The 22,316-nt window shown below is 38.4% G+C and overlaps 1 protein-coding gene across 1 annotated transcript; it reads left to right on the top strand.

The window, feature by feature from the left end:
* The first annotated feature begins 10,331 nt into the window (after nt 1–10,331).
* ptger2b (prostaglandin E receptor 2b (subtype EP2)) lies at nt 10,332–19,286 on the top strand. Its single transcript, XM_051645226.1, has 2 exons — nt 10,332–11,733; nt 14,071–19,286. The coding sequence occupies exons 1-2, from the start codon at nt 10,939–10,941 to the stop codon at nt 14,362–14,364; spliced, it is 1,089 nt and encodes a 362-aa protein (XP_051501186.1). The 5' UTR covers nt 10,332–10,938; the 3' UTR covers nt 14,365–19,286.
* Nucleotides 19,287–22,316: the final 3,030 nt, after the last annotated feature.

Consider the following 22,316-nt stretch of genomic DNA (forward strand, 5'->3'; position numbering starts at 1 on the left):
CAAGCCGATACTAAATGTGACGTCAAAACCCTGCAGATCACTGATTGGTCAGAGAGAATCGTCACAACCAGTGTCACTGGATTTGTGACACAGGACATCAACCCGCTAGTTTTAAAGTTAGCAACAGTGACAGCAATATCATTTGTTCACGCGACTTTCGAATTGTAAAAAGAAATGGCTGTGTGCAAAACCACGCTGTGGTCAATAAACGAGGTGCAGACGTTCCTCTCGTTAGCAACAAACGAAATGATGCGAAATAAAAAGTCTTTCAGGAAGTATCTCAGCTGTTGGCCGCACACGGCTACCACCGGACCTACCAACAGTGTAGGGAAAAGTTACAAAAAAAATGTAAAAGTGACTACAGAACCATCAAGGACCACAACAGCCAGAGCGGTTCAAACAGAAGAAAGTGGAAGTGGTTCGACCAGATGGATGCTATCTATGGCAATAGACCGGCGAGCAATGGGAGGGAGAGTGCCCTGGACTCTACGTTGTTGGAGTCCACGATGGAGGATGGTACGTTTTGTTACGTTAACTCTATATTCTGCTTGAAAGCTTCACTTTATTTAGTTGACCAGCTACTGGAAAGCTTGCTTCTAAATCAACCAGGCCAATTTAACTGTTACACTTGTGTAAAATCACCATGCAACAACTGCTTTATGCAGCACAATGAGCTAGTAGCTAATAGCTAGCAGTCGTGTCATTGTTTATGGTCAGTAATATTTGTGTCACGTTTAAGATGATTTCACGGCAGTAGAGGCGGTGCAACTATGACGATCAGCCTATAATCCCACCCACGTTGAGGCGGCACTAAACTGCAGTGGAAAAGCAAGCTCAGAAAAGTAAAACAAGCAGAGTCAAGTCGAACCGTAACGTGCAGTGGAAAAGTGCCATAAGAAGCAGGAAGACCCGCCTTTCCCTTTGTGACCGCAAAACTCTTTTCAATGAGAAATGTGTGCCAAAAGTGTGAACGGAAATGTATATCGGATTATTTATTAAAAATATTTTCGCCACAAACACAAATCATTTACACTTTTGCAACAGTTTATTTTTTACACATACAGTCTGATTCTTGTGGTCATTATGTTTTGCTGTTCATGACACCCTTTCTTTGCTTGCATATCGCTGTTTGCAGGTTTGCAATGTTTTTGGCCATGTTTAGGCGCAAAAACAGTGCCAAAAGTCAGGAGAATAAAAATCTAATTTACTTTGTGTTAATATGAAGTTACAGAATCATAACACATGAATTACACTTATGAAAAGCATTTAAATATTGCTAATAATTTTTTTCTCATGCTTGCAACTTGATTCACACCTTTACAAAATGTTCTGTGTGCATGCAAAAGCAAAAACAAATTACGCTTGCAATTTGATTTATGCTTTCACAAACCTCACTCTGCACATGCAAATCATTTAGGTACTATTTTACCTCCATAGATCGAACACTGTAGGCCACAAATCCCCAAAATTATTATTCTGTATGTGTTTAAAAAACAAAGGACTCGGGGGCCTGGGTAGCTCAGTGGTAAAATACGCTGGCTACCACCCCTGGAGTTCGCTAGTTCACTAATTCGAATCCCAGGGTGTGCTGAGTGACTCTAGCCAGGTCTCCTAAGCAACCAAATTGGCCCTGTTGCTAAGGAGGGTAGAGTCACATGGGGTAACCTCTTCGTGGTTGCTATAATGTGGTTCATTCTCAGTGAGGTGCAGATGTGAGGCATCCACACGCGTTATGTCTCCGTGGCAACACGCTCAACAAGCCACGTGATAAGATGCACGGGTTGATGGTCTCAGACGCAGAGGCAACTGGGATTCATCCTCCGCCACCCGGATTGAGGCGAAACACTACACGACCACGAGGACTTAAAAGCGCACTGGGAATTGAGCATTCCAAATTGGGCGGAAAAAAAAAAAAAATAAAAATAAAAAGGACTCAGGAGGCCTCTGTGATGTCATAACAGGGCTTCTATAATGACATAATGAAGTCTTTATTTATGATGTCATATTGTGCCTCTATGATGTCATAATGGTGCCTCTATGATGTCATAATGTTAGATCTATAATACGATGTCATAAAGGTGCCTCTATAATCTTTATGATGTCATGATGGTGCCTCTACAGATTGATGTCAGAATATGGTCTTTATGATGTCATAATGTAAAATAATGAACATCAAATCACTTTATTGTCACACAGCCATATACACAAGTGCAATGGTTTCACACACCATTGCACTTGTGTATATGGCTGTGTGACAATAAAGTGATTTGATTTTGATTTGATTTGATAATGGGCCTCTGTGATGTCATAATCTGGTCTTTATGATGTCAAAATGTTGTTTTAATAATGTCATATAGGAGCCTTTATGATGTCAAAAAGGTGCCTCTATGATGTTATATTGTAGTCTTTAAGATGCTATAATCTGGTCTTTATGATGTTAAAAAGTTTTTATTATGTCATATTAGTGCCTCAGTGATGTCATAATGGGCCTCTATGATGTCATAATCTGGTCTTTATGATGACAAAATGTTGTTGTTTCTAATGTCATATTGGTGCCTGTATGGTGTCATAAAGATACCTCTAAGATGTCATATTGTTTGATCTATGATATCATAATGGTCCCTCTATGATGTCATAATTGGGCCTGTAGGATGTCATAATGGTACATTTTTACATCATAATGGTGTATCTCTGATGTCATAATGCTGCCTCTATGGCTATGTTTACACCACAGCTGAATGTGACCCAAATCTGATTTTCTGCTTAAATCTGATTTTTTTTTGTTTTTGTTTTTTTTGTAAGGTTGTTCACACAACATTTTAAATGTAGCCCATATCAGACACTGGTCTGAACAGCCGACGCTCATGAGTATGCATATAACAAACACAGACATGTTCATTATTTTAATATGCATAATGGATTAACTAAGCTCAAGAAGGGCAGCAGGAAAAGTGTCATTATATATATGTAAGGAGTTGTTGTCTGTAATTATTTCAGATTTCCATTGACTTGCCTGCATTCGCGTTTTTATACAGTTTGAGAAATATAGAAACTATTTTCTGCACGAGTGATATGAGCAAAGAGCCGTGTTACATATGCTAAATCTACCTCTGTATGTTTTCATGCACATATTTTATTGTAAAATTCAAACAAACCACTAAACCCAACTGTTGAAGCCTATAATTTTCTTTTACTTTCTTAAAAAGGAATGGAATGCATTAACTAGAAAAAAATATGACTTAAAATGAATGGTTTTAAACCATAACAGACATATTACACAGTAAATCAAGCGCGCAAGTGACGGATGTTGAGTTTGATTGATGTAAAAAAAATCACACTAAATCTGACCTGGCTGTTTGCATTAAAGAAACATCGGATAAAATCAAATACTGTACGTATCTGACTTATTTCCACATATGAAATGCTTTTTGCATAGGATTTTAAAAGTTCTTGTAGCCAATAGAATCGCTTGATGATCCAAAGGGGGCGTTACAAGTAGTGGGCGTGTTGTGAAGTGAAGTGGGTGTTCCTTGTAGTATTGTGGGATGCAGACAGATACACTTGCATCTCTTTGGGTGAGTAAAGCCAATGTCTGTATTATTTTAAAAGTGGTTTGCACTGCTTTGCTGCCCTGTAACATACATTATATATGACATATGGGTGCGTTCCAATCAGAAGAGATTCCCATACTTCACCTACCACTGTCGGAGTATATGGCCCATAAAAAAATTAGCACTTTGGAATGTCCAATTCCCACTACTTAGTAGGTCCTCGTGGTAGCACGGTTACTCACCTCAATCCGGGTGGCAGAGGACAAGTCTCAGTTGCCTCCGCTTCTGAGACTGTCAATCTGCGCATCTTATCACATGGCTTATTGTGCATGACACTGCAGAGACTCCGCATGTGGAGGCTCATGCTACTCTCTGCGATCCACGCACAAATTACCACGTGCCCCATTGAGAGCGAGAACCACTAATTGTGACTTCGAGGAGGTTACCCCATGTGACTCTACCCTCCCTAGCTACCGTGCCAATTTGGTTGCTTAGAAGACCTGGCTGGAGTCACTCAGCACACCCTGGATTCGAACTCGCGACTCCAGGGGTGGTAGTCAGCGTCAATACTCGCTGAGCTACCAAGGCCCCCAAGGCCACTCTTATGAACCTATCTTTGCAGTAGTATCAGTGTCATCATAAATCACAATAACAGAGTGTAACCGGCACATATTATGGCTGCGTATAGCGTGTTAGTGCATTAGCTTCATGAATTCAGAATATAAACAAGACAAGGTAATATATTACTTTGAATCATCATTGAGTGGTTAAAACAGCTTCTTTTACTGACCTCATGTGAATTTTATGGATAGAATAAGGCATTAAGTCATCTATAACACATTTTTAAGGTTTTATTTGTAGCATCCTCATATTTAAATTAACTTTTAAACACCTCCCACAGCAGAGTGGTGGGAATCTGAATGTTCACAAACAGTATACTGTTGCTCGGCTGTGTAGAACTTCTTTTTACCCCTGAACAAAGAACAAAGAAGAACTGCTCCGAAAGTATATTGGAGCCTTTTACCATATATGAGTTGCTTCTCTGGTGAGAAAAGGCCTGACTCAGCAGGTGTTCTGCAGGAGGAATCTGCATACCTTGACTGTGGTTAGTATGTTGGGTGCAAACAACAGGTCAGTGTCAAGTATGACGCCAAGGTTCTTGGCTTTCTGTGTGGGTGAAATGAATGAGTTGTCTATTGAAATGGCAAGGTCTTGGCAAAAGTGGTTCTTGGCCGAGATGAACAGCAGCTTTGTATTTGAAAAAAAAAAAGAAAATCTATTATAGATGACTGGCAAGAAATGAGTGATATGTGAGATTAACTGGCTGTAAGAGGATGAAGATGTGAGAATTGAATGAGCAATATCTGAATGTGAATGACAGGAAAAGCCATTTAGGTGCTCCAACCTGATCCTGTGGAACACCAGTAGGCAGTTGGTATAGAGATGAAGGGGATTGCATGATTCTATTCTGCAGGTTTCTGGTTGTTCTAAGCAAACTTTTTTAGTAACTGCGATTGTTTCTGCGAGGGTTTAGATGGTGAAAATTCTGTGTAAAATGAGTTCAGGTGGTGATAATATGATCATTGAAAGTGTGCTTAATGAGCAGTTTTACAATAAGTTTGAATATATCTGCTTGGGCAAAAAAGGCAAATAATAGGGTACAACGTGGCTAAAGGCCCTGCGGAGTAAAAGGCTCCTTTCATTTTATTTTCTCCCAAAACAGTAAATAGCAACAAAATCTACCACAGTACTTCTCTGAACACCTATTTGTCACTATGCACTGCACAATTTTCCTGATCCATGAAATCTGTAACGTTGGCTGGCACTGAAAATGATGAAGACGATGAAGATGTGATAAAGATGAACCCAAGTGCAATTTATTTACATACGTGAAATCCAAAACATGAATCCGAAACATAATAAACATAAACGACTTGACATAGCATAGCATAGCATAGCATAGCATGACATGACACGTTACTAAACACATACATAATACTTGACAAAGGACAATGGAAAACATGAGGGCTAAAATACGTACATGGACGTAGGAGAACATAACCAATGAACAAACAGAACTCTAAACAAGATAATCAAACAATGAACCAATGAAAACAAAACACATGAACATGGAGGGAAAACAGGACATCACATGACTAGGGAGCACATGACATGAAACAGGAAATAAACTTTTCAAAATAAAAGACATGAAATATATGAACCAACAAAACACACATGACATATCCCCCCCACTAAGGGGCGGCTCCCGATGCCCCAGCACATGAACAAAACACATAAAACATAGGGGGGGGGGGGTGTCTTGAGGCATGGCTTGGTAGGGCATGGAGCATGGCATCAGGGCAGAGTCAATGGAAGGTGGGGCCCTGAGAGGCTCGAGGTGTGGAGCTGTGGAAGGTGGGGTAATGAGAGACTTGAGGGAAAGCAGAGCCGTGAGAGACTTGAAGGGTGACACCATGGAACTTGGTGCCCGGAAAGTAGCCGAAGACTCGAAGGGCCAGGGTGGAGCTGATGGCAGGGAGAACCAAGGCGGCGCTGGAGGCTCGGAGAAGCAATGCAGAGCTGGGGGATCGGAAGACTGAGGCGGAGCTGGTGGGACTGAGGACCAAGGTGGAGCCATAGGGAAGGAGGTCCCCAGTGGAGCTGACGGATCAGAGGGATGAGGCACAGCCAGAGGATCGGAGAGACAAGGCAGAGCCAGATGACCGACAGACCAAGGAGGAGCCGGAGGGACGAGGGGCCCCAGCAAAGCCAACAGGCTGAAGGACCACAGTGGAGCCAAGGGAACACAGAGCTGAGGCAATGTCGAGGGACCGACAGGCCAAGGCGGAGTCCAGGGCTCGGAGGATCCAGGCGGGGTCAGAGGGTTGAAAGTTCCCCTTGCCTGCTCAGGAGAACTAAGGGTGGGTACAAGGGTGGGAACCATCTCCAGGTCCGACTGCTCAGATGTGGCCATGATATGGCGTGGAACAGACTCAGGCGTGGCTGTGACGTGGCATGGAGCAGGCTCAGGCATGGCTGTGACATGGCATGGAGCAGGCTCATGCGTGGCTGTGATGTGGCATGGAGCAGGCTCAGGCGTGGCTGTGATGTGGCATGGAGCAGGCTCAGGCGTGGCTGTGACATGGAGTAGGCTCAGGCGTGGCTGTGACGTGGCATAGAGCAGGCTCAGGCGTGGCTGTGACGTGGCATGGAGCAGGCTGAAGCATTGCAGTGACATGGCATGGAGCAGGCTCAGGTGTGGCTGTGACGTGGCATGGAGCAGGCTGTGGCGTTGCTATGATGTGGCATGAAGCAGGCTGAGGCATTGCTATGAAGTGGCATGAAGCAGGCTGAGGCATTGCCGTGACATGGCATGGAGCAGGCTGAGGCATTGCAAAGACAAAAGATGGTGCTGGCTCGGCGGCCATGACGTGGAACACTGGCTCGGTGGCCATGACATTGAACGCTGGCTCGGTGGCCATGACATTGAACGCTGGCTCGGTGGCCATGACGTGGAACTCAGGCTCGGCGGCCATGTCGTGGAACTCTGGCTCGAACATCCACCTCCCCCACAATGAACGTAGGACCAGTGATCTGCAGGGCAAGGTCGATATACTGAGCGAGGCTGAGGGAACTGCGACCGCCAGGCATCAAAGTGGAGATAGGCTAATTTAGTCCAAATCGGAAACAGTTTTTGAGGGCAACCTCACTGAAGTCCACCCAGCAGGCCAGAGCGCAGAAGTCCTCCACATAGTCTTCCAGGGGACGATTCAGTGGTAAAGATGCTGGCTACCACCCCTGGAGTTCGCTAGTTCACTAGTTCGAATCCCAGGGCGTGCTGAGTGACTCCAGCTAGGTCTCCTAAGCAACCAAATTGGCCCGGTTACTAGGGAGGGTAGAGTCACATGGGGTAACCTTCTCGTTATCGCTATAATGTGGTTTGTTCTCGGTGGGGCGCGTGGTGAGTTGAGCATGGTTGCCGCAGTGGATGGCATGAAGCCACATGCACTACGTCTCCGTGGCACTATGTCAAATTGGGAGAAAATTTTTTTTTATTTTTGTAACGATTGCTTGCACTGGCAATAAGGAAGACGATGAAGATGTGATAAAGATGAACCCAAGTGCAATTTATTTACATACGTGAAATCCAAAACGTGAATCCGAAACATAATAAACATAAACGACTTGACATAGACTTAAACTTGACTTGACATAGCATGGCATGGCATGGCATGGCATGGCATGACACGTTACTAAACACATTCATAATACTTGACAAAGGACAATGGAAAACATGAGGGCTAAAATACATGGACATGGGAGAACATAACCAATGAACAAACAGAACTCTAAACAAGATAATCAAACAATGAACCAATGAAAACAAGACACATGAACATGGAGGGAAAACAGGACATCACATGACTAGGGAGCACATGACATGAAACAGGAACAAAACCTTTCAAAATAAAAGACATGAAATACATGAACTAACAAAATACACGACAAGATCTTTACATGTGGTGTCTAAAGGTTAATTTTGAGGCAATTTGACCTATTTTTTTAAAATATTTTTTTAAATGTTGCAAATGTATGTAGCTAATGAAAATCACTGAATTTTTTGCATTTATTTTAAGACAAGATACTTTTTTTTTCAAGATGATTAAATCAAAAGTTTTTTAATACCTGTCCAATAAGTGAAATGATTGTATTTGGGGTAAAAAGCCCAACTTATGCAAAGGTTCAGACCACTATAAACACATTGTTTTTCTTAAGTGGGGTGACTGTATTTTTTCTAAAAATAAAAAATCAGAGTGGGCTCACACTGACTGATCCAATCACAATGGTGATTAATTTGTCTATAGAATACTTGAGATGTTATAAAATGCCAAATGTGTTTGAAATTAACAGGAAACCGTGCCCCCTTTTCTGAAGTAGTTATTTTGAGTAAACATTATCTTAATTTGTTACCCAAAATAGCATCTTGCTGTCTCAAAATTATTTGCATTAGTTGACAAATTGTGCACTATAACTATTACCCCTATATCTACACAATATCACAAAAAAAAAAAAAACAAAAAGGAAAAAAAAAAAAAACTTGTGGCCTTTTACCTCAAGTGTGTGGGGTAAAAGGCTCACTCACCACCTTTTTTAACAACCTTCCATTATTATTTCTTTTCACACAAATGTTGTTGCTCCATCAATATTCAAAAAAAAAAAAAAAATTATAATATATATATATATATATATATATATATATATATATATATATATATATATATATATATATATATATATATATATATATATATATATATATATATATATATTATTATTATTATTATTATTATTATTATTATTATTATTTTTTTTTTTTATCTTGATACATTTTGTGACCAGATAAAAGCAAAGTTTCCTTAAGGTGTGCCTTTAGCCCCATGGTACCTGTCACAGTCGGTCTCCCTCGTGTTTCCTAGGACTTTTATTTTGAAGTGTTTCCCCCGGACTATGTTACCCAGTATGCACTGCCCTCACCACTGCCATCTGTTCCTCATTGTTCTCACCTGTTTTCCAGTCCCTCATTAGCTCTTGTTTGTATATATGCCCTCTAGTTTTTGCATTCCTTTGTCAGTCCTTGTTTGTTGTTATTTTGAGTTCCCGTTTGTTTGTTTCACTGTCATCATCTTTATTAAAGCCTGCAAATAGATCCTATGGCTCCCGTCTCATCTCTGCAACTACTCGTGACAGGACCCTATTTATAATTGTGTGATGTTTTTGTGGATAATGTAATTTTATTAAATATTTGATATAAATGTTTTTATTGGTGTATTGTGGTTAATAAAGCGAGCGGTAAGGCACATTTGCTTCTTAGAATTACCATTTTCCCCACAAGGAGCCGTCATGATGCTTTTCAGATGTCAAACTAAGATTTCATACTAATTATAAAACACTGAATTCCACACTTCCACAATTCCAAGTGTGAAAATTAAATACAATGTTAGTTTTATTCTGAATGATTAAACCATATATATATATATATAAAACAACAACACTAAGTTTTAACATAGATATCTATAATACTATTTTATGTATGCGATTATTTTTATTATGATTTTTTATTATTTATTTTTGCTAATGTAGTTTATTAAGATATTATTAAACCTATAATTTAACCCTTGTGCATCAATTTAAAAAAGTTACTCAGAGGTCCTTTGAGGACAAAAATGTCTGTGTCAAAAAACTGCCATAAAAATATTATATATTAATATTATTTTCCACTTTCAATGAGTTAATTTTTTTAACCAACATCAGTCCTGATCATAACTATCAAATATTCATTCATTTTCAGGATTTTAACCCTTTAAATGCCAATTTGTTTATATAATGCCACTGTTGTTTTATATATATATATATATATATATATATATATATATATATATATATATATATATATATATGGGGGGGGGGGGGGGGGTTATCACAGTCTAGGATATGTCAAAGATTAGCAACAACATTGATTTTGATGCATTATTATTTTTTGCGCAGTGTCAGATTTAGAGTGTCTGTGTCAAAAAACTGCCATAAAAATATTATATAATAATAATATTTTCCACTTTCACTGACTTTGATTTTTAACAAACATCAGTCCTGATCATAACTACCAAATATTAATTCAATAACCCTTTATATGCCAGTTTGTTTACACAATGCCACTGTTGTTTTTTACACACACAAACACAAACACATTTCTCAATACACAATCACACAAAACACACTCTGCACATCCACACAATTAGCTGCATCATTTATTCAACTGGCCTGCAGTGCTCTATAATACAGCAAACCGAAAATAGGAAAAAATAATGTATTTGCTCCATAGGCTAAACATGAGAAAAATGGCGCCATCTGGTGGAAAATATTTAAAAAATTACATTTTGAAGCCAGGGCTCCAGAATGAAAGCATATTGGCATTGGGATCAAATATTGCAGTTTGAATGGGTTTATTTTTGTCCTTAAGGTCCTGAGTTTAACTACACAGTGTATTATAGATGTAGCCTATTATAGGAACTGAGGCTGAAATATTAAAATTCCCCCCAAAATACACACCTTTGGCTAAATGTATTTCATTAACATGTTTATTGGTTGTAGTGAGTCATGAGCTGCGCACATCAGAGCATGCACTCCCGAAACTCCACCTCACTCACTAGTTGTGGTCGTTGCCCTTCTCATTTGGAAGTCATCATGGGTTGTGCGTAAAAGTTCCACTTTACAATAAGTATGGATCCTAATTCTTCGCTGCTATGATATTTTCATTGCCTTAACAAATACACCTCAAACAGCACTTAATAACCCCAGGGAGGATAATACAGAAAAAAAGAAAGGTTTTATGGCGTCACACACGAAAAACGACAGTTGCCATGAACGCCTCAACGTCTCTTACGGATCTCCCACAACGTCTACGATCATGTTTACGGCCGGTGTCCTTGGCAATGTAGTCGCTTTAATTCTCTTGGAAATACGGCGGAGGAAGCAAACCGCATCCCTGTTCCAAGTCCTCGTCACATCTTTGATCATTACAGACTTGCTGGGAACTTTCTCCGTCAGTCCTCTGGTGATTACCGCGTATTTGAGGAACGAGTCGTTGCTCGGGTTGAGCGGAAACTCATTGGTTTGCGCGCACTTCGGTTATGCGATGACATTTTTCAGCCTTGTCACACTGGCCATTCTTCTCTCCATGGCTGTGGAGCGCTGGCTATCCATAGGGCATCCCTACTTCTACGAAAAGCGTTTGAGTAAACGTTGCGGGTACATCGCCATCACTCTCATATACCTGGTTGGCGCTCTTTTCTGTGTCACACCTTTCCTCGGGTTTGGGAAGTACGTTCAGCATTGCCCGGGGACGTGGTGCTTTATTGACATGGACCCACCTGAGCGTATAAACAAAGTGTTCAATATCATCTACGCGTCGTGTTTGCTTGCTATGATCGTATGTACGGTTTTGTGCAACGTGTCTGTAATCTATCATCTTTTACTCATGTATCGAAGACGCAAAGCGAACCGGAGCTCTATCCGACGCCTGCGGGGACACAAGAGGCAACGGTCAATCACGAAGGAGGTAGAACATCTGGTGCTGCTCGGGTTCATGACAATCGCCTTCGTCATTTGTTCTCTTCCTCTTGTGGTAAGGCCTTTTCCCGTTGACCCGTTGTACCCTATACTAACTTTTAAGCAAAACATTTCACGTAAAGTCACATGTTAGGTTTTAAATAATAAAACAATAGATTTACTGATTAAAACGAAGATAAAAAATGTTGGTTTTACACTGTTTGACAAACTTTATGGAACACGTGCATAGGAAGGCTTATGTGATGAACAACAACTATGGAGCTATTTCTGTCTGGTCTGACCTGACCTGACCTTTAAAATTACACAACTTTTTTGTGTGTAACCAAAATGTATTCAGGTTGATTCACTTGAATAAAGCTGTTTTTTTTTTTTTGTTTGTTTTTTTGTTTTTTTTCACATGAAGTTAATTTTTATGCTATTTCACAAAACATGTACTCTGCAATAGCAGCTGTGTGAACTTGAGGGTAAGTGACTTTATACATTCATTAAAAGTCACCTTGGACCAGTTGGTTAAAAAAAAAGTCCTCACAAAAATGGCTCAGAAAAGTAACATTAGTTCTGAGAAAAGCTCTAGCATCACTTGTTTGCAGATACCCCTTGATATTTTGTTATGCAATGAATGAAACAATAGATATTTGGCTTAAGTGTCCAAATATTTTAGGGGCCATTATACTGTGCAAGTATAATTAATTAAAATAGTAATATTTAAGAAATGTACTTAAAGCAGCTACAATAAATCATTATACTGTACTAAACATTGTAGTGGAATGTAGTGCTTTTATGGTAATACATACAAGTGATCGACCGATATGGGTTTTTTAATGGCCGATGCCGATATCCAGAGAGCAGGGTGGCTAATACAATGCCGATATATCACACAATTTAATATAGTAAATAACATAAACATAAAATTGCAAAAAAATGTATACACCCTTATTTAGCACTATATTTACTCAATTTCACACAAAACTTTAACTTTGTAAAAAATAATCAAAATAAATTATATTGTATTTTAAATGGTAGATAGCAGTTTCTTCTGATTTCTGTTTAGTCATCAAATTTTAGTAATTTATTTGCACATGAAGAAATTGTTAATATATTAGGAAGAAGGAAATAACAGTACACACAGTAGTCCAGCAACCATGGATGGCATGTCCACATTAGCAATCACATTTTCTAAAAAAATACAGAATCAAACAAACTGTACATACAGTGCATAGTGAATAAGACATTTACACATAGCACACGTGAAGCGCTTTACTTTAAAGTTGCACTCACACGCTCATTCATATCCATCAGTAGAGCAGCAATCTCATGACAGTTTAAATGGCCTGGATTGCCAGCATGGATTGTCGTGGAGTGACCATCATGATTTGTGAATCAGAGGAACTTTTGATTCTGATACTAAAGTTTTGATTCTGGCTGTTGGAATACATGCTTCAGAGGAAGATATTAGATGAGCGCTCGATGGGAAGAAAACGCTGGATTTTCATGAGGTTCGTGAACTACATCTTTTTAAACTAAATATCTGCAAATTTGCAGTCAGTATATAATAGAAGTTTTATTTATATTTGCCTTTTATCTTTAGAAAAGAAAGTTAAAAGTAACAGGGTACTGTTGAGGAGAGACTGTTAGAATACATGCTTCAGAGAAAGATTTATGAGCATTCCATAGGATGCTGGATCTGCTGAAGTTGTGTGAGGTTGGTTTATTACATCTGTTTAAATGAGGTATGTGCATATTTGCAGAAGGTATATGACATTAGTTTATTGATATTTGCATTTTTAGCTTTAGATAAGACAGTTAAAAGTTTCTTTTAAAAGAACTGTTGAGGAGAGAGAGAGAGAGAATGAAACAGGTGAATACTTTAACATTATGGGCTCAAACGCATCTGACATGGCTCTGATATGCAGACCGTTTAAATGAGACTGTGTTGCACACCGGTCTATTGTAGTAACATGATGGCACGTAACAACAAAATGAACCATGACTGGTCATTTACATGTTTCAGTCGCTTCACATGCAAGCAGGCGATTCTCAGAGCCCTCAAGAAACAAATCAGCCAAACAGGAAAATTTATCGGCCGATGCTGATTATTAAAAAATTCAGAATATCATCTGATTTATCAGCCTCGGCGATATATCGGTCGACCACTAATACATACTCTTGAAATTCGCAAAAATGTTAACCTTAAACTTGTGCTTCATGTGGTAAAACCTAAAAAAAAAATTATAGGGTTTAGCATTACTGAATCAACCTGACTACATTAGGTTACATCAACAAAACTCATTTTAAAGGTTAGATAAGGTAAAAAGTAACAATTGCAGGTTATAATATATTTATATGACAACGCAACACTATATATTTTCAAATTGTGTTTTTGTCTCCATAGATTCAAGTTTACATTCACACCATCTTCAACCTTGAAAGTCACAAAAAGGATCTTTTAGCCCTTCTTTTTTTATCGGCCAACCCCATCATAGACCCCTGGGTGTTCATCATCCTCAGTCCCCCTGTGCCTCGCCTGCTCTGGCACAAGATGTGCAAGACTGCAAAGTCCAAACCCACCCAAGAGAAGCTCCCTAGGGTTCAACCAGCACCATGTCAGTCAAGCCCACCTGAAGGTCCAGAATTAGTAAATTTGCTGAAAGTTTACACGGGAATTCCAGGAAATGCTGGCTCCTGATCCCTAAACCACTTTGATTTTGTGGGAAGGATTGTGGAGCTATTGCTCATCCATAAATTGAAAATCATGGATGCTAAAGATCCAGGTCCAAGAGGTCCAGAGATGTACTGTCACTGGCAATCTGAAACAGATGGATCCACCGTATGCAGTGTGTGGTGTGGCACCAATGTATTGTGTAGAATACAAAAGATAATATTTTTTTAGCAAGGCAAAGTTTGTTATAATTATTTATTGTCTTTATTTATGGAAAGTAAAAAAAAAATCACAAGGAAACCTTTATTTTTTGATTGCTATGTACTGCAAATAAATAGCCTACATTTACAGATTGACATGATGACCCATCTTTCATGTTTAAACTGCATGGAAAATCCTGTTATCTCTTTCTGTGTAATTTTATGCATCATCACTTTTCAAATATGCATTCCATTGCAAATATATACAGGATAAATTCGTGTCACAGCAAGTCATAGCTAATTGAGAAAGAGCTTGAATAAACAGCAAAACAATATTACAGCATCATGACTAATGACCGTCATTTGCAGAGGGAAGTTGAACAGCAGAGTAAGGTAAAAACACTATAATTTCCCCAGCAGATGTTAGACATTCTTGTCTTGAGCAACATTTGAAAAAATTAAACCCCACACATTTTTATGACCCTTCATCTTACGATTTACAACCATGATTCAAGGTCAAGTTTCACCAAAAAGAAAAGAAAAAAGCCTTGAGAGCCAGTTTTTATATTGTTTTTAAATTGCCAGTATGCATCATCAGACATGACTACTCACCATGACTACTTCATTTTCTCACCCTCATGCCATCCCAGATGTGCATGACTTTCTTTATTCTGCTGAACACAATGGTGGCCAGAACTTTAAAGGCCCAGAAAGCACATAAAGGCAATAAATAAGTAATCCATACAATTCCAGTGGTTAAATTCATGTCTTCAGAAACGATTTGACAGGAGTGGGTGAGAAACTGTTCAATATTTAAATCATTTTTTACTATAAATTCTCCTCCCTGCCCAGCAGGTGGCGATATGCACGAAGAATGTGAATCGCCAAAATCAAAAGAAGAAGAATGTGAAAGTGGAAATTGATAGGACAAAAGGACATAAATATGTATCTGTTTCTCACCAACACCTGTCATAACGCTTCTGAAGATATGGACTTAACCACTGTAGTCTTATGGATTACCTTTATGCTGCTTTTGTATAATTTTTGGACCTCTGGCCGCTATTTGCTTGCATTGTATGGAAGCTGAGATATGTTTCTAAAAATCTTTTTTTGTGTTCGGCAGAAGAAAGAAACGCATCTGGGATGGGATGAGGGTAAGTAAATGATGAGTGAATTTTCATTTTTGGGTGAACTATCCCTTTAAGTGGTTTTTACAGCATGTTTAGGTAATCAGAACCAGTATTCAGAACTTGGTATTCGGAGGCCTGAATGGTATTTACAGAATTTTTCTTAAACTTCACCAGCATTGAACAGCTGGCATTTCATTTCCTAGTTTATAGTAATTCCATTACATTGACACATTCAGACATCTGAAAATGCAGATCACTGTTTATGTAGGCTCTATACTGTTTAATGACCTGAGAAAGCCCGTGGTTGCTCAATTTGCTGTGCTTTTCCCATAATACACATCAGCTCGTGTGTAAAACACATATGCTTTTAATTGCATGCAATTTCCTGATCTGTATCTAATTCTTCCCTAATGGTCTACATCTTTGTGTTTTGTTTTATCTTTATTTGTATGGCATGTAGTGCATCTCAGACTTATTAAAAAGTCACGGATGTCCTGTTGTTGACCTTTGTGGGCACAGGGCTTTGCCAAACTTTGGCAGGACAGGACAGAGTGCATGTGTTTATTTAACATGTGTTCTTTTAATTGGACATTTGGAAAAGGAGGGAGAGATGTCCTTATAAGGCAAGACCTCAGGGAAACATTTAGCTATCCATCTGGCCATATATTATATGTCTATTCTTTGGTCGCTGTAATGTAGTTTGCAGAGACTCCCACAGCACAGTCAGAGATGTGATTTCTTTGATGAAGGTATATGCCTGAAATCTAGCTTTTAAAGCAATTTGTCACAGATGGATTGTGGATATCTGATCTGAAAACATTTTCTGTCCTGTGTATTTTTCTTTGGTTGAATTGTGCCGGTATTAACTGCATTTGGACATCCAGGCTACAGAGAATCTGCTTGGGTCCTGAGGTCTGATATATATATATATATATATATATATATATATATATATATATATATATATATATATATATACAGTATATATAAAAAATGGAAGGTGAATGCGAACGATTCGTCACTTAAAAGATTTGTTGATCCCACTTTATATTAGGTGACTTTAACTACTGCAGTGAAAAGAAAAAGTATATGAACCCTTTGGAATTACCTGTATTTATGTAGAAATGTATCTTAAAATCTGGTTTGATCTTCACCTAATTTACAATAAATAAATACACAGTCTGTTTTAACTCATAACACACAAATTATTGCATTGTTCTTGTGCATATTGAATACATCATTGAAACATTCACAGTGTAGTTTTGAAAAAGTATGTGAACCCCTAGGCTAATGAAGTATACAAAAGCTACTTAGAGCCAGTTGGCAAACCTGGATTCCAGTTTATGAAACAAGATTGTAGGTGTGGGTTAGAGCTACTTTGACTTATAAAAAGCACTCAAAAATTTTGAGTTTGCAGTTCACTAGAAGCTTCTGCTGATGTGGACCATGCCTTGCAAAAAAGAGATTTCAGAAGACCTACGATCTAGAATTGTTGCTTTGCATAAAGCTGGAAAGGGTTACAAAGTTATCTCAAAGAGCTTAGATATTTATGTGTCTACAATCAGACAAATTTTCTATAAATGGAGACAATTTAGTACTGTGGCTACTCTCCCTAGAAGTGGCCGTCCCACCAAGATGACTCAAAGGGTACACCTTAGAATGCTCAATGAGGTAAAAAAGAACGCTATAGTGAAATCATTGAAACTTGTTAACATCTCTGTTCATGAATCTACTATACTGAAAACATTAAACAGTCATTGTGTCCATTGCAGGACACCAAGAAGGAAGCCGCTGCTTTCCAACTAAAACATTGCTACATGACTGTTGTTTGCCAAAGACCACCTTGACACTTCACAATGCTACTGGGAAAATGTTTTGTGGACTGATGAAACTAATGTTGAATTGTTTGGGAAGAACACGAAACAATACGTTTGCCACAAAAAAGAAAAAAAGGGCACCGCATACCAGCATGAAAACATCATCCCAGTACAGTGAAGGAAGCATCATGATCTGGGGCTGCTTTAGGGCCTGGACCGCTTGCCATCATGGAGGGAAAAATGATTTCCCAAGTTTATTAAGATATCCTACAGGATAATGTAAGGGTGGCTATGTGACAGCTGAAGCTCAGTAGAAGTTAGGTGATGCTGCAGGACAATGACCCTAAACATCAAAGTAAATCCACTACAGAATGGCTTCAAAAAATTAAAATCCACCTTTTGGAGTGGCCCAGTCAGTGCACAGACCTTATCCCAATAGAGAAGCTGTGGAATGACCTCAAGAGCCATTCACACCAGACATCCTAAGAATATGGCTGAGCTGAAGCAGTTCTGTATAGAAGAATGGTCCAAAATTCCTTCTGAACATTATGCAGGTTTAATCCGCAGCTACCGGAAATGCTTGATGAAACTAATGTTGAAACAATTCAACATTAGTTTCATCAGTCCACAAAACATTTTTTGAGGTTATTGCTGCCAAAGGTGGATCGATCAGTTATTAAATCCAATGGTTCACTTACTTTTTTCACAGCATTGTGAATGTTTAATGGGATGTGTTCAATAAGACATGAAAGATTATAATTGTTTTGGTGTTGTTAGCTTAAGCACATTGTGTTTGTCTATACTTGTGACTTTGATGAAGATGAGATCACATTTTACGTCCAACTAATGCAGTAAACCAGCAAATTCCAAAGGGTTCACATACTTTTTCCTGCCATTGTATATACTTAAGCATTTGATACAATGTACTTATTATGTACATACTTGTTGTTGGATTGTACTTGCATTTAACCTTTTCATGAGTAGTGTCTAAATTCCCCTGAAGTGCCCCCTGGAGTGAGTTATTTTTGCACGTGACACTGCACAGCCGGTAGAGGTGGACAGAGGGTAGATGAGTATTTTTGTATTTATTTTATTGTAATGTTTGATTTCTTGTCATAAAAATAAAATAAAATACTGTCTATAATATAGTAGATGTGAACAAATGGGTTGTCTGCTGTTATGTATTTGTTTTATTTATTTCATTTTTATAGCTGTAAAAAGCAAATGAACAAATAATATTAGCAGTCTGGTTTGCCTATATGCACTGTTTGACTTCTCAGACATTGTGTGTATGTGTGTGTGTGTGTGTGTGTGTGTGTGTGAGACAAGCGCTAATGTAAACAGACTTGGCTGCATGCATCGGATAATCACGCTCGACAGCAAGTTTTCACTGTGAGTATACGAGTTTTAAACTGTCATGGTGCTCTTTGGCTGCTGTTTCAAAAAACAAACATATTATATGCCTGAAAAGACTGTTTGAGTTGCTGTTTGTGTGAATGAAAACCGCACCTACACCTAATCAGTAGATGTGGCTGCGTGGATGTGAAGATCGTGTTTAGATATGATATACATGTGCATATACAAGCTGTTAACTGTTATCGTGGTACTTTGGTGACAATTAGGCTGTTTGTTACATAAAATAAACATATTATGTGCTTGAAAATACTCTTTGAGTAGCTGTTTGTTTGACGAATGACAACCACTATTAATGTAAACAAATGGCAGCACGCATCAGAGGAAGATTGCGTTTGATGTATTGACTGTGCGTATAAGAGCTGTAAACTTTTTATCTCTGTACTTTGGTGACGAGTTGGATGTATATAATAATCTTGTATATAAAATAATCTTATTCTATGGTTTAAAAGACTGTATGAGTAACTGTTTGAACGAATATAAATTACAGATGCTTGACCAGCGCAGCCTGTGTCGGCGCGAAAGTCGATTTGAATCTGGCAGCTTGTAACATAACTGGCTATTTTAGAAACACATATGTGACGGTTAATAACTGGGCCCCGCAGAGTAGCTTCACACATATGTGTTTCTGCAACAGCCAGTTATGTTACAAGCTACCAGATTCAAATCGGCTTTCGAGCAGACACAGGTTGCGCTGGTCAAGCGTCTGTAATTGATATGACGGTACGTATGAAAGGGTTAAAGTACCTGCATTTAATTACATTTGTAGTTACACTGTTAACCTTACCCCTAATCCAACCCTTACCCAGAAACCTAACTGTAAATCCTAACCCCAACCCTAAACCTACCCCTATTCCTAAACCTACCCGTAACTCAAACTCAGTAGCAGCAAATGGGAATCTAAGAATTTTGCAGAACAACATGTAGTTACACAGTAATTACATTATATTGTATGTATTTTAATGTTAGTACATATTAGTTAAAGAAACCTAATATAAAGCGTGACCAATTTGTTCAAAAACACAGATTTCTAATTTACGAACGAAACACCACTAGTTCAAAACTGGAGTACTAGAGCAGGAAATATACTAACTAAGTGACCAATTTTTGTCTGAAACTTTAATATTATCTTTGGTTGAATCACAGCCATGCTGATATTAAGAACAACAGCACTCTTGCCTGTGTGATGTTGCTTAAACATGAATAGGTTTGCTATATTTTGGTGAGATACTCTCACATGGTTTAAGCATCAACATGTTACTGAATAACTTTCTTCAATGGCTGTGAGCTGTAATGATACCATAGGGATGCTGGTTTAAATCCGGCTTGATTCATTTCCTGTTTACACTGTCTCCCACCACTTTCCTGTCTTGCTCCACTATTCTTTCAAAAAGGTAAAAAACCAGAAGTGACATGCCCATCCAAACTAAGGCATGTAGCACTCACATTTTGTAAAGAATGCAACTTACAAGAAATATATTGTTTTGTCTTTGAAAAACAGTTTTAGGATAAACAAGTTTGTCTAAAATGTGGTGGCAGAAATCACCCATTCAGTTTTAAATTTGGTCAGTCCAATAAATTTACACATTCCACAGGTCATGAAATTATCAATCATCAAAACATACAATTACACTCTATAATATAATGTAATATTGGGAAAAAAACTTTCTATTTATAGCAAGACTAACTTACTCATGATTTTTCTTTTTTTCTTTCCTGTATGACTGTCTGTCTCTCTGTGGCTCCAAAAGCCACTAACATGCTAAAGTGCACAGCAATCACACAGATAAGAATAACGTCCTGAGGAGTCTGTCCAAGTGTGTTTTACGTAAGAATACAACATCATTCACACTGAACTGAAGAAGCATTGCCTGGCACTCATTGGCTCAGATCAACACTTCAAATCCTCAAAGACACCGAACCACATTCTGAAAGATTGCATAACATTTGTCATGACCAAGCATGTGCAAGCAAGCGAGTCTAGACACAAGTGGGTTTGGCGAAATAGTGTATGCAAAGTGCTAATGGGCTGGGTCAAATGTAATTTAATTCTGAGGTTCTTCTCCAGCAGCGTCATCTGCATCCTATTATATAGTCCATTCCCTGTCAAGCACCAGCGTTTTAAACAAAGACAGCACATTCGATATTGGTAGTGTAAATGGACTGTATGCAATAAATTAGAAGAACAGAAATATTGACTCATGTTCTTTTGTACATTGCTTCCCTGTTGAATGTCAGGCATATTTCAATGACAGTGACATGCTCCTTTTATACACATGGAAAATGTGGTTCTCGTCAGGATTTGGATTTACATTTTATTAAATTATAGAGAATGTAAATATTATTAACAATTTTTATCTACTGACACAAATCATGTCTAGTATTAAAAGTGATTGTATCAGAATCCACTCCACTTCACTTTCAAATGAAACAAAAATATAATCAAAATAACAAAGTGGTCAAAAAAATCATACCAAATCCAAACATTTTACTCTCTCCAACATCGTCCACCACTTTGCAGTAACTTAACAATCACTCTACGACAACAGGTGGAAAAATACCAATACATATTAGATCATAAATACAATTGTAAAGGTAAACATAAAAATAAACCATGACCTTGAGATAGTTTATCACAAATCTCATAAATATTTGTTTCCTAAAATGGCTAAAACAGTGATGGTCAGGGACATAATTTTTCCACAGATGTTCCACTGTATTTTCAGAGTTTGTACATGAACTTTATTACCACCTGCTGGTGGAATCTCCAAACTGCAAACGCAGGAACTGAAAATGGACGTGCTTTTGAAATGTCTTGGTGCAATGACCTATTTCTCAGGAAAATAGCAAATTGCGCTTTGTGCCAATTCATTACCATACAGTACACTCATAGTTTGTGTGCATACACCCACAGATAGCGCAAACACTCCCACCCATGGCCACTTGCGCTTAATGCTAGCATAAAATTGCACTTAGAATTAGCGCTCTCATGAAAATTGGATAAGACGTTGCACACGGTCTTAGTGCGTAGTGCTTCGCTTTGTGCACCCACGAAAATAGAGCCCAACATATAGACATTAATTGAAAATTACAACATCATAATATGGGCTTTAAAGGAAATGATGAAGAAATATAAATTATACTGGTACATAGCAACTCTGCTGGTACAAATATTTATTTTTAAAATCTCAGCTTTCTTGATTGTAAAAATGTGTATGTTGGATATAATCCTAAAGTAGTTTTTTTCATGTTGGTGTCCCTGCAGTATCAGTTTACTAAACATCAAAATCATGAACAATTTCCCCTAAAGGCCTAAGATGCTATGAAATACAGTATACTGTACAGTGTTGTGTAAGTTCTCAATCTCTACCCTTTCCAGAAATATGTTGGCATGACAATATTCTTGGCTGTTAATGGAA

This window comes from Myxocyprinus asiaticus, chromosome 19, assembly GCF_019703515.2.
Source record: "Myxocyprinus asiaticus isolate MX2 ecotype Aquarium Trade chromosome 19, UBuf_Myxa_2, whole genome shotgun sequence".
NCBI classification, from domain to species: domain Eukaryota; kingdom Metazoa; phylum Chordata; class Actinopteri; order Cypriniformes; family Catostomidae; genus Myxocyprinus; species Myxocyprinus asiaticus.